We start from the raw sequence: 12,479 nt of genomic DNA, 5'->3' as shown, positions 1-12,479 counted from the left end.
GGCCGCCTTCATCGTCTAGACCCGGGACGACTAGTATATAGACAAGTCAAAGCTGCCATTAAGCATCCTCGTGATAATTTAGTCTGTTAAGTGCTGGAAACCAAACCCCACGCAACTCCACAGGTCCACTCGACGTCTGCGAATGCTGACCGACAAGTTTGGATTTGCGGAGTGTCGAGTCCAGTGAAAACAAAAATCCGTACTCCACCCAGTGATGCCATAGTCAGACATCAAGAACAACAGTTGTCTGCATGTCCCTTTTGTAAACGCCAGACCCGGCGCTTTAAAACCATGCAGATGCTAAACACTTTTGTTAGGAGAATCAAGTCAACCCCCTGGACCTCAGGCCCCGACATTGTCTTTCGACCACCACGTGTCTCGTGCTCGCTACCTCCTCCATGTCTTTACGTATCCTTCATCGCATACCCCACGTGCCTGCTTGACTCTGCTATGAAGACGACGCCACTGCGTCATTTATCGAACCAATAGTCATTCGCTTGCGCTTCTGCTTCTCAGCCCATTGTCGGCTTAGCAGACGCGAGCGCTCTGCTGCTTGCTCTCTTGCCAGACGAGCCAGGGCTTCACGTTCGCGTTTCTCGCGCTCTCGGTCCTTGGAATACATGCTGTCTCGCTGTAGGACCTCCTTTCCGCGGAGACGCTGCTGCTGGACGTCCTCGATAGACACTGAGCTGCGCTTCCCACTGATGCTACCAGTAGATGTTGACGTTGCGCGACTCGCTTCGGAGGAATTTGCTGCAAGAAGACGTCCACGAGGTTGACTTTGGTTGTTCGTGCTCGAGAGTGGCTCGCGAGATACCACAAGCGAGGCTCGCTTGTTTGGGGTTTGAGATGTTTGAAGGGCTATGTTCTCGGGTAGAGCACCATTGTTTTGTCGTGCACGGCTTGTAATCGTACCGCGAACAGCAGAGCTGGGAGCGGGCGCTGCGCGGATGGGCTTCGCCTTGAACTCCCTACGTTTGCGTTCCTCCTCCTCCTGAGCCCTGAGCTTCGCTTCTCTTTCCTCGCGTTTACGGCGAGATATCGCTTCGCCAGGGAGCTCGAAGGTGGGCCTCGTAGGCGGTTTGGCAGATTTGGTTCGTCTGAGCATCGGGTTTGACGACGCCTGCGGTGGCTGCGCTTTCGGGTCCATCGACAATCGAGCCTCCCGTTGCTCCTTCAGACGACGGGCAACGGCCTCGCCAGGGAGCTCAAAGGTGGGGACAGTAGATGGCCTCGACGACTTCGCCAGTTGCTTGGGGGGCAACAGGCTCGTCAAACCCTTGTTTGTTGGTTTTCTGGGCGGAGCCTGAACCAGCGGTTTATCCTCCACCTTCAACTTTGGTGAGTCAAGCTTGTGCTTTGGCGAATCACGATGGGCCATGGATGGCGATATGCGGACGCTTGGAGACCTTTTCAGGCCTGCGGAATTGCCTGCCCCAGCGCTTGGTTTCCGGGGTTGAGGAGTCGAGTGTTTCGTCTCGTGCTGAGCGTTCGATGATGAAGCAGGTCCGTTGGCTCTCGAAGGCAGCCTCTCTGCATCATGCGAGGCCACATTGCTCACATGAGCAGCAACATTGAACGCCTCGAGCTGCTCTTCAAGGTTGTCGATAGCCTCGAATGAATCTTCGATCCGGGCAGCCGGCCTTTGTGGTGTTCTCGACGTAATGATCTCTACAAAACTATCTCCTTCTGGTACTTGGCCGGACGCTGGTGACACCTCCTCGATCCTGACCTGTGGCTGGGAATGAAACGCCTTGACTGGCGTAACATGTCCAACTTCGGACCTTGCCAGAGCCATATCGTCCCCGCCGCTTGCAGACTCTGTCGCAGTCTCTAGTTCGGGGCTGTTTTCCAATGGCGTAATTAGGAGGGTATATGTAGGTTGCGAAAGGTCGCCCTTGTCTCCGGTGCTGCCCTCGGATGGCGCTGTGCTTGGGATCAAATTGCAGCCGAAGAAAACCTTGGTGGTCTTGCCAGATGTCGCACGTCCCGCTGTAGTAGATTCACTGTGCTTTCGCGGTTGCTTCGGAATCTTGAAGGTAAGTACCCACTCAAAGTCCCCTTCACGATGTTTCAGGAGTTGGTCCTGGGCGGACGGCAGGTTACGCGCGGCTAATGCCAGAGGATGTTGGGCGTAATTGTTCGCTTCAAGGCGCAATGTCAGCGTCGCTAGAAAAAGACGGGCGTGGTAAGCCAGATCAATGGCAGATATCTTACCTGAGAGCTCGATGTAATGTTGGCTATTATCCGAAACACTAACAGCCGCGGATCCGGAGGGGTTGTGATTCTCGTCTTCGGGGACTGTTTCAAGCACTTCAAAGTTGCTGTGTGCGACTGCAGTTTGTGCCAGGCGGGTTCCGGTCTGAGGCTTTGCGTTGGCTTTGCCTTTGAAATGGCTGATCTCGTGGGGTTCGCCTATGTGCAGCTTCTTGAGCTCAGCAGCCAGCGACTCCACAGCACGGCCTGCGCCCGGTTGCCTGGACTGGGAATTCTGGGTGTTGGAGACGGAAATGCTACGCAAAGCGGCAAACTTGTTGCTACCAAGATCAACGCTGGACTGGTCAGCTCCGCTGGTGGTGTCTAGGCTCGTGTCGCTGAAGACATCGAAGTCGGAGGGTTGGGTGGTGGGTGCCATCGTGCCCGCTTTTCAATCCGGGGGATGGCAATGTAGACGGATCCCCCCTAGGAGCCAGAGACTGAGTGGTCTTGACGAATACGGCTTAGATGAGCATAATAGCAAGGGTCGATCAGAAATGACAATCTCGGGATCGAGCACGGGGACGAAGACGCGCAGTGTGTACTAATTCGGAGCCAGCGGGGCCCTCTCTCGACCTTGGCTTTGGCTGACAATACAACACTGTGAACGTATGGAGATCTGTCCAGGGAGGAGAATTCTGAGGATTTACTATGTGCGCAGGACAAGTAGTTCTAGCCAGCCGTACAGGCGGGGTTTGTTGTTGTTATTGACCTGGGCCGTCCCTGCTGCGTGTTGCGATTGCATGCAGTCTTGGACAAGCGGCGCGAGTTCCTGTCCGACCGGCCGTCAGATCAGGGGTACCATAGTAGTCACTATGCTACGGATTGGCGGCAGTCCCCGACGCAGCCCGCGGCGTCCAAACAATTTGGTCGCATTTCCCCCAAGCAACGGCTGACTAACACGCGTTCTGAACGCGCCCGCCCCGCAATGAGGCGTTGGCCCACGGCCCACCCATACCTAGGTAGGCAGGGAAGGTGGTTTGCAGCAATACTATGTACATCCCATGGTAGTAGTAGGTAGCAGAGCGTGCCCGTCACCACTGACAGACGATAAGCCCTCTGGAGCCACACAAGAATGCAACTGTGGACGGCGTTGCATTTCGAGCCTGCGCATATCCCCGGTGGGGGAATGAAGGCCATGCCACCATCCGCATGTTCGATGAAGTCGTCGGGTGCCACATGCTTGTGATCCAACCTCCCATAGCGGCCCACCATGTCGTGCTTCAAAAAGCTGAGTGACCGGACCAGACTATTACACACCGGCTGGCCTGTTGCAGTGCCGGATATGATTCATGACAAGGCAGAGTTGTTCTGGCTTTCTAGCCCTTCAGCCTGCGCCTGCAAGGCCGGCGCATGTTCCGTAGGTATTCGCACCAGTGTCTGCGGCAGCGGGACAGAATCTCCGTCGTCGGTCGTGGATGCTTGGTCTTCCCGCGGTTTGGGTAACTTGGCTGTTCGCTATGGTTAGCCGGAGGCGTGCTACGCCCATATGATGAGTCTGGGTAGTGTAATCGCACCTGACGCCATGTTGATGGCCCGTAAGACGTTGTGCCAGTTGCCGAGCACCGTTGCGATTGCTGGCCCGAGGTTAGTTGGCTGGTCCGAGATAGGGTTTTTCCTCCTGTCAGACTGTACCTTCTGTCCCGTCCGAGAGCGTCGAGAGCTTCTGCTCCAGTGCCTCCATCTGGTCTGCGACTGCCGCGCTCAGGTCTTTGAGCTCTTTCAGGTTCGCGAGTTCCGCCTTCTTCTCGTTGATGCGGGCTTGTAGAGCACTGGACTGCCCGGAGGATTGTGAGTTGAAGTTGCCTGCAGCCGAGCTCTGGCGCAGGTGGCCGGAGAGCGACCTCGTAGAGTATGCCATGGCAGTCGAGTTGTTGGGGCGAAGTAGTGCGTGTTGTCTCTGCGCAGCGAAGCGACGGTCGAGGGAGGACCCTTTGTGTGTTGGTCTGGGGCTTGGGTGGACTGGAGAGCCCCGCGGCTGAAGGGCAGGACAGTGTGGATGGAGAGCCTCGTGGCAGATGGGTCTCTAATTCGCCTTTGGAAAGGGCACGCAGTCGGCCAGGTCGAGATGTTGGTATGTTTGTTTGCCGCCAGTGCTTAATTCGTTGCTTGTTACGCCTCCCATCAGTTGCATGGCAATAACGTGACGACTGAACGGGCGATCTCTTGAGTCTTGTCTTGTCCTTTGGAGGGCAAAAACCCACGTGTGACGCATGTGGTCTGTCTGCCACTAAAGCCGGGGCCTGGTCTGGGTGGTGCTTGGTCCAGCTTCAGGGCCCTCCTCTGGGAGTCTGGCGTCTTCTCAGGCTCCTGGCCCAATTGCAGAGGCTCGTTGGGCTGCGACCCCACCGCCAATAACACGGCGCCATACCCAATGCGGTAGTGTGTTTTCATTCCAGCTTTTGTAGACAATCTTTTGAGTGTCTCATTTCCTCCAGCAAAACCTTGCACACCACACAACACGCACACATCGCGTCGCCAGCACTTTGTCGACTCCGCCAACTTCTTCGACCGCAGATACCCGCATCCTTCTAATCGACAGATCACACAACAGGACCACGACGACAGCGTGCACTTGCCTTGCCGTCAGCGCATGCAGACAACAGCGCCATGGCACGACTGAACGAGCCCCTGGCGGCGCCAGACTGCATAGAGACACGTACGTTGGACACCAGTGCGCAACCTCCACTGCCTTGTATTTCCCGCTGACCGTGTTCTCAGTTCGACGGAGATTCCTTCGACAGAATCGAGACATTGCCAGGACAAATTCGACACAATCACTGCGCATCCGCAGCTTGGAGAATGAGTGCGCGCGCATGCTCTCTGAGAACCTCGAGCTTCGCGGCCAGATACTACGACTGGAGACAGAACTGCGTGAGAGCCGCGCTCAGCGCATCGCCGACCATGCGCTGGAGATCAAAGAGAAGATGGAGGCCCAGCTGCTAGAATGGGGCTCCATGCTCGCCAGCCTCGGCCACGAGCCCATCCCCAAGAACCGCTCGCCTCGAGCTGCCAAGAAAATGAGGATGAGTCCCGGCATGGGCCTCGCCAGCTCTCCGAGGCTCAGACGCAGGAACACGAGCGAGCTAGAGGCAGCTGCTTTGCAAGAAGGCAGATTGGCCCCTCTTTGGGAGAACAAGTCGTGTCCACGGGAGACCTTAAAGTATGTAACTTGTCTCTCTCCACTTCAAATGCATAATTGGACTGCAACTGACAGGTAGTAGCCAAGAGGAAATATTGGCCCTCTGCTCCGAGGCAGTGGATACCACAGACTCGCCCGATCTGGGGCCTCCGCCCGTGTCACGGTTTGTGGACGAAGATCCGGTCAAGATCGGTCTGCCAACAAAGTCATATTCAGAAGCAGAGAGTGTGGAAGAGTCTTTGTCGAAACCACTCGTCAGGGAGGCCAAGGAACCAACGCCCGAGAACGAGCCAGCAGAAGAGGAGCCACAAGAGATCGAATCCAGTTTCCAAAAGCCCGTCTCCAGACCCGTGGTACTGCTCCCAGCACCAGAGCCTGAAGTTGCTAAGGCCAACTTGAAGAGAAAGACGAGAGAGGACGAGGAACGGGATGCCGCGCTGGAGATGAGACCACGAGGAGACCCCACGAAATTGGTCAAGGGTGGGAAAGAGAACCTGCCGTTTGCACTCGATCGACCGGCCTCCAGGCCCATCAAACATCTTCCTTTGGCACGAAAAGATGCACGCGAAAAGCCGATAGCTGCAAAGCCCTCGGCAGCGCCGCGCAAGCCGCTCGGGGCCAAGAGTGCGAACGAAGTAGTGAATTCGCCAAAGAAATCGGCAAAGGGGTCAATATTGGACGAGATCGCGAAGGCCAAGGCAGAGTTCAAGGGTAGCGAGAGGACCAAAGAGAGGGCAAAGCCGAAAATGAAGGAAGCGCCCACACCTGTCGAGATCCCAGCCCCTGAGCCCGAGCCGGTGCAGGTAGCTTCCGTCGATATCGCGCCAGATGCCCTGTCGGCAGAGCCAGATTTGGCCATGCCCGACTCTCCACAGCCGGCAGCGCCTCGCGAAGAGATGAGAGATACGCCACCGCCTGCCGATATCTCAGCCAAAGGAGAGACAAGCCGAGGAAGCCGTAGGGCCAAGGCTGCCGTCAGCTACGCAGAGCCGAACCTCCGGGATAAGATGCGCCGGCCTACTAAGCAGCTATTCGACGCCGTGGCAGGAGAGGGCAAGTCGATGCGGAGAACTAGTCACTCAAAATCCATTGACCTGCCGTCTGTGAAGTCCGAAGAGAAGTCACAGGGCTGGAAAGATCTCCCGGCGGCCTCGGGCTCGGCTGCATCCGAAATGGCCGCCAGTCCCTTGGTACGGAAAGTGTCACGGACATCGCCTTCGGATTTATTACCCACTACGGACTTGACAGACAGAAGGAAGCGAGATTCAGTTCAAGGAGGCGGATCGGACAATTCAGCCCTGGCAACGGGAAAAGGATCGAACAAACCCATGAACCGCCGGCTGGAAGAAATCGCAACGAGAGAAGCCGAGGTTGCCAAGATATTCGATGGGGAGGATGTTTACGAGTTCACCAGCTCTTCGCCAAAGAGCAACGGGTCGCAGGCTTCAACACCAGAGAAGACCAGGAAAACCAGCTCTTCACGCGCTGGGAAGTCGAGAAGGCTGTCCTCCATAATGCGGGAGGAACTGGCTGCCGAGGCAGCCTCCACAGGCCCGCACGAGAAGAGCAAGAACCCCCGGAAGCGCGCCTCGATGACGGTTCAGAAGACCACGTCGCGCTTTGATTCCGAGGACGGCCCCGCGGAAGGCGACAGCAGTTTCAACAGCACCAGCTCAGGAGACATGGATGCCGCGGTGAAGGACAAGGTCTCGATGAGGAGACGGAGTATGATGTTATGAACAACCACGAACGCCGGCATCGATATCTAAACTGCCGTTTTGCAGTTTTGTATGAACGATTTTCTTTGTGCAGGATGTCAGAGATTGGGGCATGCAGACTTGACGACAGCATGTGGAAAGGGGGGTGCATACGTCCCCGTCGGTTTGATGAGGCTCACTTTATAGTCATAGCGCTGGAGTATTTGACGAGGTCTGGATAATTATATGTTTAATGAAGCCATCCTTTCTTTTGATCTGCACGCTTGGACCTGATCTGGCTTGATGGTGCGGATCCAATGCTCGTTTCTCTTCTATGCCTCGCTACTTGATGGTAGGATCAGGCCAACCTCTTTGCGAACTTGAATGCGCTCTTCTCAGATCCTAACTCCTCTTTCCCGGCTGTACCGACAACCTCTTTTCATGGTTCGTCGCAGCGCTTCATGCGACCGAAATCTCATGCCTTAAGCACTGATCCTTCTTCCCACGCCAGGCATCAGCGTGCCGTCATCTTCTGGTCTCTTGTTCTCATCCCACCCTATTGAATCACGATTCTGCCGCGGGCTCGACAGGCTTGGTATAAGTAACCTTCTCGACGGCGACGTTCTCGACGCCATTCGCATCCTTGCGCAGCTGGTACACGTAGAGCGTGAGCGAGATGCCCTGGACGTCCATGAGGCAGAAGCTCGGGGTGATGGACTCGTCGGCGCCGTCCTTGGCGGGGCCCTCCTTGCCGAGCCAGCCGGTGGTGTAGGCGCCGGTGGCGGAGCCCGGGTTGACAAAGAACTTGTCCATGTACTCGAAGGCGTCGAAGCGGTGGGTGCCGCCCCAGCACAGCACGTCGACGTCGAGACGGTTGGCCTCGGCCAGCAGCACGTCGGGCTCGGCCGACACCAGCGTGAAGCCCTCGGTGAAGCCGATGCGCAGCGACCCGTGCGTCACCACCTGCGACAGCGGCAGCGACGTCGCCTCCACGTCCATCCGGCCCTTGACGATCTTGAGGTCCGGCGCGATGGACCGCAGCAGCTCGTACGTCGGCTTGTCCGTCAGGTTGCCCAGGCACAGCGTCTGGCCGATCTTGCCCGGGGAGAGGAGCTTCTTGAACTGCGGTGCGGCGTGTCAGTCAGTCAGTCGTGTACGCACCGGGGCGCATTTCCCTTCCACCAACGCGCGCGCAGAGCGGGCTGTACGAACCTTGGGTGGTATGTCGAAGGCGCGGTCCGGGATGTGGAGGTCCCCGATCACGAGGATGAGGAAGGCCATGATGGGCTGTATGGGAGGAAAGCCAGCCGGATTGTCGGGGGCGGTCAATCTGGATGTTCACAACTCGGATGGTGCTGTATCGTCACCAGTCGTGGGCTGGCCGTAGGCAGAAAGAAACTCGGCGGCGGGGCGGTGACAACTTGGCCGAATAAGTAGCCACTCAACTGCAGTCGCTCATAACAAGGGCGGCGTGCTATACTGCGCTTGTTCCGGGCCCTCTAATTGATCTGGGACTCTTCACTCCCACCAGATGCTGGCGGCCGAACTGCTGGTTGCTGGACTTCGGTCGGCTGTGAGAATAGACTGGAGGTGGACGGATTGACGTCGTCCCTCCAAAGGCCCCAGAGCTGAGCTGCGCAGGGAGCTTGAGCCAGCACCACCCAGGCCAGCCCACTTAAACGTATCCCACCACTCCCAGGTCATCCAGGATCCGGGCCACCCCTCTGCAGCAAGACGCATGGGACAGGGGTCCATTTCTTACGTTACTCCAAGGCGGCTTTGCGGCGTCCGTTGCTGGTGGCTAGCCTTGCATTGGAGTATCTAATCTACCAGCCAGCCTACATACTGTACATACCTCAAGAGGCCCCAAGGCTAGCCCAGCCCCTGGCAACCTGGAGGAGGACCCCGACCCGAGAACGGAGCGAGATCGTGGAGCCCTGGAAGCGGACGTCGCCGCCGTCTTCACCTGGTAGACTGGGGGTTCCGGATCAGAGCCACGGACAGGTGGAGGCTTCTTGACAAAACAGCGCCACTGATAGGTCGAGGCTGGGCGACGACTCGCTGGCAGACTGCCCTCTCCCGCCGGACTTTTCTCGGATACCCTCCTTTCCTCTGCCGCCCGTCGCTGTTTTCTGTCTTTACACGACACGTCCAGCGCCGGCACCCAGTCAGAGGTCTCAGACTCCCTACATTCGTTCTTTTCGCGTACCCATAGGCCTCCAATTGCCTCCGGGTTGCCAGGAACCGCTCTCAATTCAACCAGGACCCTGGCGCTGGCCGATCCCTCGTAATTTAGAGCCTACCGTTTCCCCAGACTCGGGTCACCCGTCTTCCCCCGGGTCACCCGTCTCAAGGTTCGAGGTTTCGATGCGGAGAGTTGCCCGATCAGTGGCGCCCCACCTCCGCGGCAGCTGCCCCTCATATACCACAATGCGCCCCTCAACCCGGCTGTCGATGATATCAACTCACCTGTCTGCAAGCTCCGCCAGTGCTGCCTCGCTCTCTTCCACTACACAATCTCGTGCATTGTCCTTCGCCCAGCCGCCCAAGATGTCTTCCCAGCCCGAACACCCTACTCTGCTCATCCCGGGCCCCATCGAGTTCGACGATGCCGTGCTACAGTCCATGAGCCACTTTAGGTTCGTCCCGCTGCTAGCACAGCTATATCCCACATGTACCCGTCCCGTTCTCTAATCTTGCCTCGGTTATCGCAGTGAGTCCCACGTCGGCCCCGGCTTCGTCTCGACATTCGGCGAGACCATTTCGCTCGTGCGCAAGATCTTCCAGACCACCGACCCGTCGGCCCAGCCCTACATCATCTCCGGCTCTGGTACCCTCGGCTGGGACCTCGTCGCCGCCAACCTGGTCGAGGCCGGCGAGGATGTCCTGGTCCTGAGCACCGGCTACTTCGGCGACGGCTTCGCAGACTGCTTCGAGACGTACGGCGCAAAGGTTACCAAGCTCACCGGACCTGTCGGCGGACGCCCCCAGCTGCCCGAGATCGAGGAGGCCCTGAAGTCCAAGAAGTTCAAGGTCATCACCGTCACCCACGTCGACACCTCGACCGGTGTCCTCAGCGAGCTGGAGAAGCTGTCCGAGCTGGTGCAGAGCGTGTCTCCCGAGACGCTGCTCGTTGTGGATGGAGTCTGCAGTGTCGCCTGCGAAGAGATTGCTTTTGACAAGTGGAAGCTGGATGGCGTCGTCACTGCCAGTCAGAAGGCTATCGGATGCCCGGCCGGCCTGTCGATATCCATGTTCAGTGGAAAGGCCATCAAGGCTTTCGAGGCGAGGAAGACCCCGCCCGCCTCGTACTTCGCCTCGATGAAGAACTGGACCCCCATCATGAAGAACTACGAGGCCAAGAAGCCGTCCTACTTTGCGACCCCGTCGCCGCAGCTCATCCACGCCCTGCACACGGCCCTGACACAGATCCTGGCCAAGCCGTTGTCGGAACGATTTGCGAAGCACGCCGAGGTGTCAGATAAGATCAAGAAGGCCGTGACCGACCTCGGCCTCAAGCAGGTCGCCTCGAAGCCCGAGGACCAGGCGCACGGCATGACGGCCATCTACCTGCCCGAGACCGTCAAGGCCACCGAGCTGCTGCCGAGGTTGGCAAAGAGCGGTGTTGTCTGGGCAGGTGGCATTCACAAGGAGATTGCTCCCAAGTACGTCCGTTTTGGACACATGGGAGTCAGCGTTGTAAGTGCCGCTTGTTGTGATATGTCGACAAGCGTGTTTACTAATCCTATACCACAGACGGACCCTAACCGAAAGGATATTGACAAGGCTCTGAACGCTCTGGCGAACGGTCTCTCGGAGCTTGGCTACCAGAAGGCATAGATACAGGTTTGGGGCGCAAGCGCCTATCTAGGCCCCCGTGTAGGAAAATTAACAAAATAAAAGAAGCTGAGTGTATAGAGCAACAAGCCACGCAAAGACTAGACTCCAAGGAAATACAGAGAAATTCCCGCATCCCAAAACACCGAGAACGAATGTGATTATCTAGTAAGGTAGTTAGATTCCCAAGGTAAGTAAAGTGTTTAGTGTATTGTGTGTATGGGGTCTCTTATCAATGCACTATAAGCTGAGGCTCCACTCTGTTCCGGCAACCGTCGACGCTACCGTTGTTGACCGCCGCCTCGCCCCATATAATAACAGCTCACCGGGACCATGGTGACTAAATGGTCAGAAAAATCTGCTTCAACATATGACGATTCGGATGCCTCGCGTTCGCCGCCAGGTTGCCTGGGGCTGCTCAGAGTCCCACTGCAGCCTTGATATCTAAACAGGCACCACGTAGTTACCTGATGATCCTTGTCCGATCTCCAGCCTAACGTTCAGGCACATTGCCTATAGTCGCAACGTTTGGACGTTGCTATAATCATGCATCAGTGTGTCTCTGCCCCGATATTTGGGTATCGTTGTGAGGATTGGCACACGGGCAGACGGGGAGGGAAGGCCAATACTGTTCCCGCTCGACCAATCACCAGTCTGCAACTGAGCTGTAGTCATTCGGATCCCTGTCCGCCCAACTGTGCCTAGGCTAGCTATCGGCAATCGCGATCGCGCTTTTGGGCTATCCAAACCCGTGTGCGTAGAAAGTACCAGATACTTCGAATAGTCCAGACACCATGAATCACTATCTTGACCAAAGCATCGCATCAGTCTGGGGAGCGCCGCCCGCCCATCTGAGTTTTCCACGATGTCAGTTTACAAGACAGGTCTTTGGTAGGACGTTTGCGCATTGTTGGCTCTAGCACTAGTCTATTCCATGATGTATGTGCTCTCAGGCCAGTCACTACCCCAGAAGACCAGCCCTGGCTGACTGCCTTTGCAGTATACCCAAGACTTGGTGGATGGGCTATTGCCTCACTCAGCTCTTAGAGTTCTCAGACCTAGTCGGAAGTTATGTATCGTTAAAATCATGGGTCCGGTGTTACTTCTTGTGAGGAGGTGGTCTGACTGCAAAGCTACAGCGAATTGCGTGATGCAGAACTGTCTAAGAGGGGGGCTACAGACATAAGTATTTGGCCGATGTAGTCGATACTGCAAGTCGCGACATAAGCCGCGACCCATGATTGGCGGTCGGGTCGCGGTCTCATCTGGTGTGTGTCCCAGGCAGAGACAGGCCCCAGAGACCAGACGGGAGAGGGTGAGAAACGAGTTTACCTGAGGTTGTGAGGGACCAGACTGGAGCCCTGGGAGAGTGACGGAGTGCGGGGCAACACGTCAATTTCTCAGCCTCCCAGCCCACCCGGCGACCACTACAGCAACGTGGGACAGGCAGCCCACCCAACGCCCGCGGCCCTGTTGACGCCGGTGGGACCTGGGACCTAGTTGCGACCTATGACCTACAGGACCTACGGCCTCGCTGCGAAATCCAC

General features: G+C 57.1%; 5 protein-coding genes across 5 annotated transcripts; 2 read left to right on the top strand and 3 right to left on the bottom strand.

Annotated features, from left to right (window-relative positions):
- Positions 1 to 448: 448 nt before the first annotated feature.
- JN550_003070 (uncharacterized protein) lies at positions 449 to 2,635 on the bottom strand (the record flags this gene model as incomplete). The annotated part of the gene is made up of 1 exon (XM_049314433.1): positions 449 to 2,635. The coding sequence occupies one exon, from the start codon at positions 2,633 to 2,635 to the stop codon at positions 449 to 451; it is 2,187 nt and encodes a 728-aa protein (XP_049174905.1).
- A 911-nt stretch (positions 2,636 to 3,546) lies between these two features.
- JN550_003069 (uncharacterized protein) lies at positions 3,547 to 4,650 on the bottom strand (the record flags this gene model as incomplete). The annotated part of the gene is made up of 4 exons (XM_049314432.1): positions 3,547 to 3,707; positions 3,774 to 3,833; positions 3,892 to 4,188; positions 4,461 to 4,650. 4 exons carry the CDS (start codon positions 4,648 to 4,650, stop codon positions 3,547 to 3,549), a joined length of 708 nt encoding a protein of 235 aa, XP_049174904.1.
- A 216-nt stretch (positions 4,651 to 4,866) lies between these two features.
- Positions 4,867 to 7,137, top strand: JN550_003068 (uncharacterized protein; the record flags this gene model as incomplete). The annotated part of the gene is made up of 3 exons (XM_049314431.1): positions 4,867 to 4,915; positions 4,978 to 5,419; positions 5,481 to 7,137. 3 exons carry the CDS (start codon positions 4,867 to 4,869, stop codon positions 7,135 to 7,137), a joined length of 2,148 nt encoding a protein of 715 aa, XP_049174903.1.
- Positions 7,138 to 7,659: 522 nt separating this feature from the next.
- JN550_003067 (uncharacterized protein) lies at positions 7,660 to 8,376 on the bottom strand (the record flags this gene model as incomplete). Its single annotated transcript, XM_049314430.1, has 2 exons — positions 7,660 to 8,217; positions 8,308 to 8,376. The coding sequence occupies 2 exons, from the start codon at positions 8,374 to 8,376 to the stop codon at positions 7,660 to 7,662; spliced, it is 627 nt and encodes a 208-aa protein (XP_049174902.1).
- A 1,269-nt stretch (positions 8,377 to 9,645) lies between these two features.
- On the top strand, positions 9,646 to 10,935 carry JN550_003066 (uncharacterized protein; the record flags this gene model as incomplete). The annotated part of the gene is made up of 3 exons (XM_049314429.1): positions 9,646 to 9,734; positions 9,810 to 10,794; positions 10,852 to 10,935. The coding sequence occupies 3 exons, from the start codon at positions 9,646 to 9,648 to the stop codon at positions 10,933 to 10,935; spliced, it is 1,158 nt and encodes a 385-aa protein (XP_049174901.1).
- Between the last annotated feature and the right edge of the window lie 1,544 nt (positions 10,936 to 12,479).

Source organism: Neoarthrinium moseri, assembly GCF_022829205.1.
Source record: "Neoarthrinium moseri strain CBS 164.80 chromosome Unknown scaffold7_Wmoseri_CBS_16480, whole genome shotgun sequence".
NCBI classification, from domain to species: Eukaryota; Fungi; Ascomycota; class Sordariomycetes; order Amphisphaeriales; family Apiosporaceae; genus Neoarthrinium; species Neoarthrinium moseri.
The sequence above is the reverse complement of the archived record's forward strand: the minus strand, read 5'-3'. Positions and strand labels throughout refer to the sequence as shown.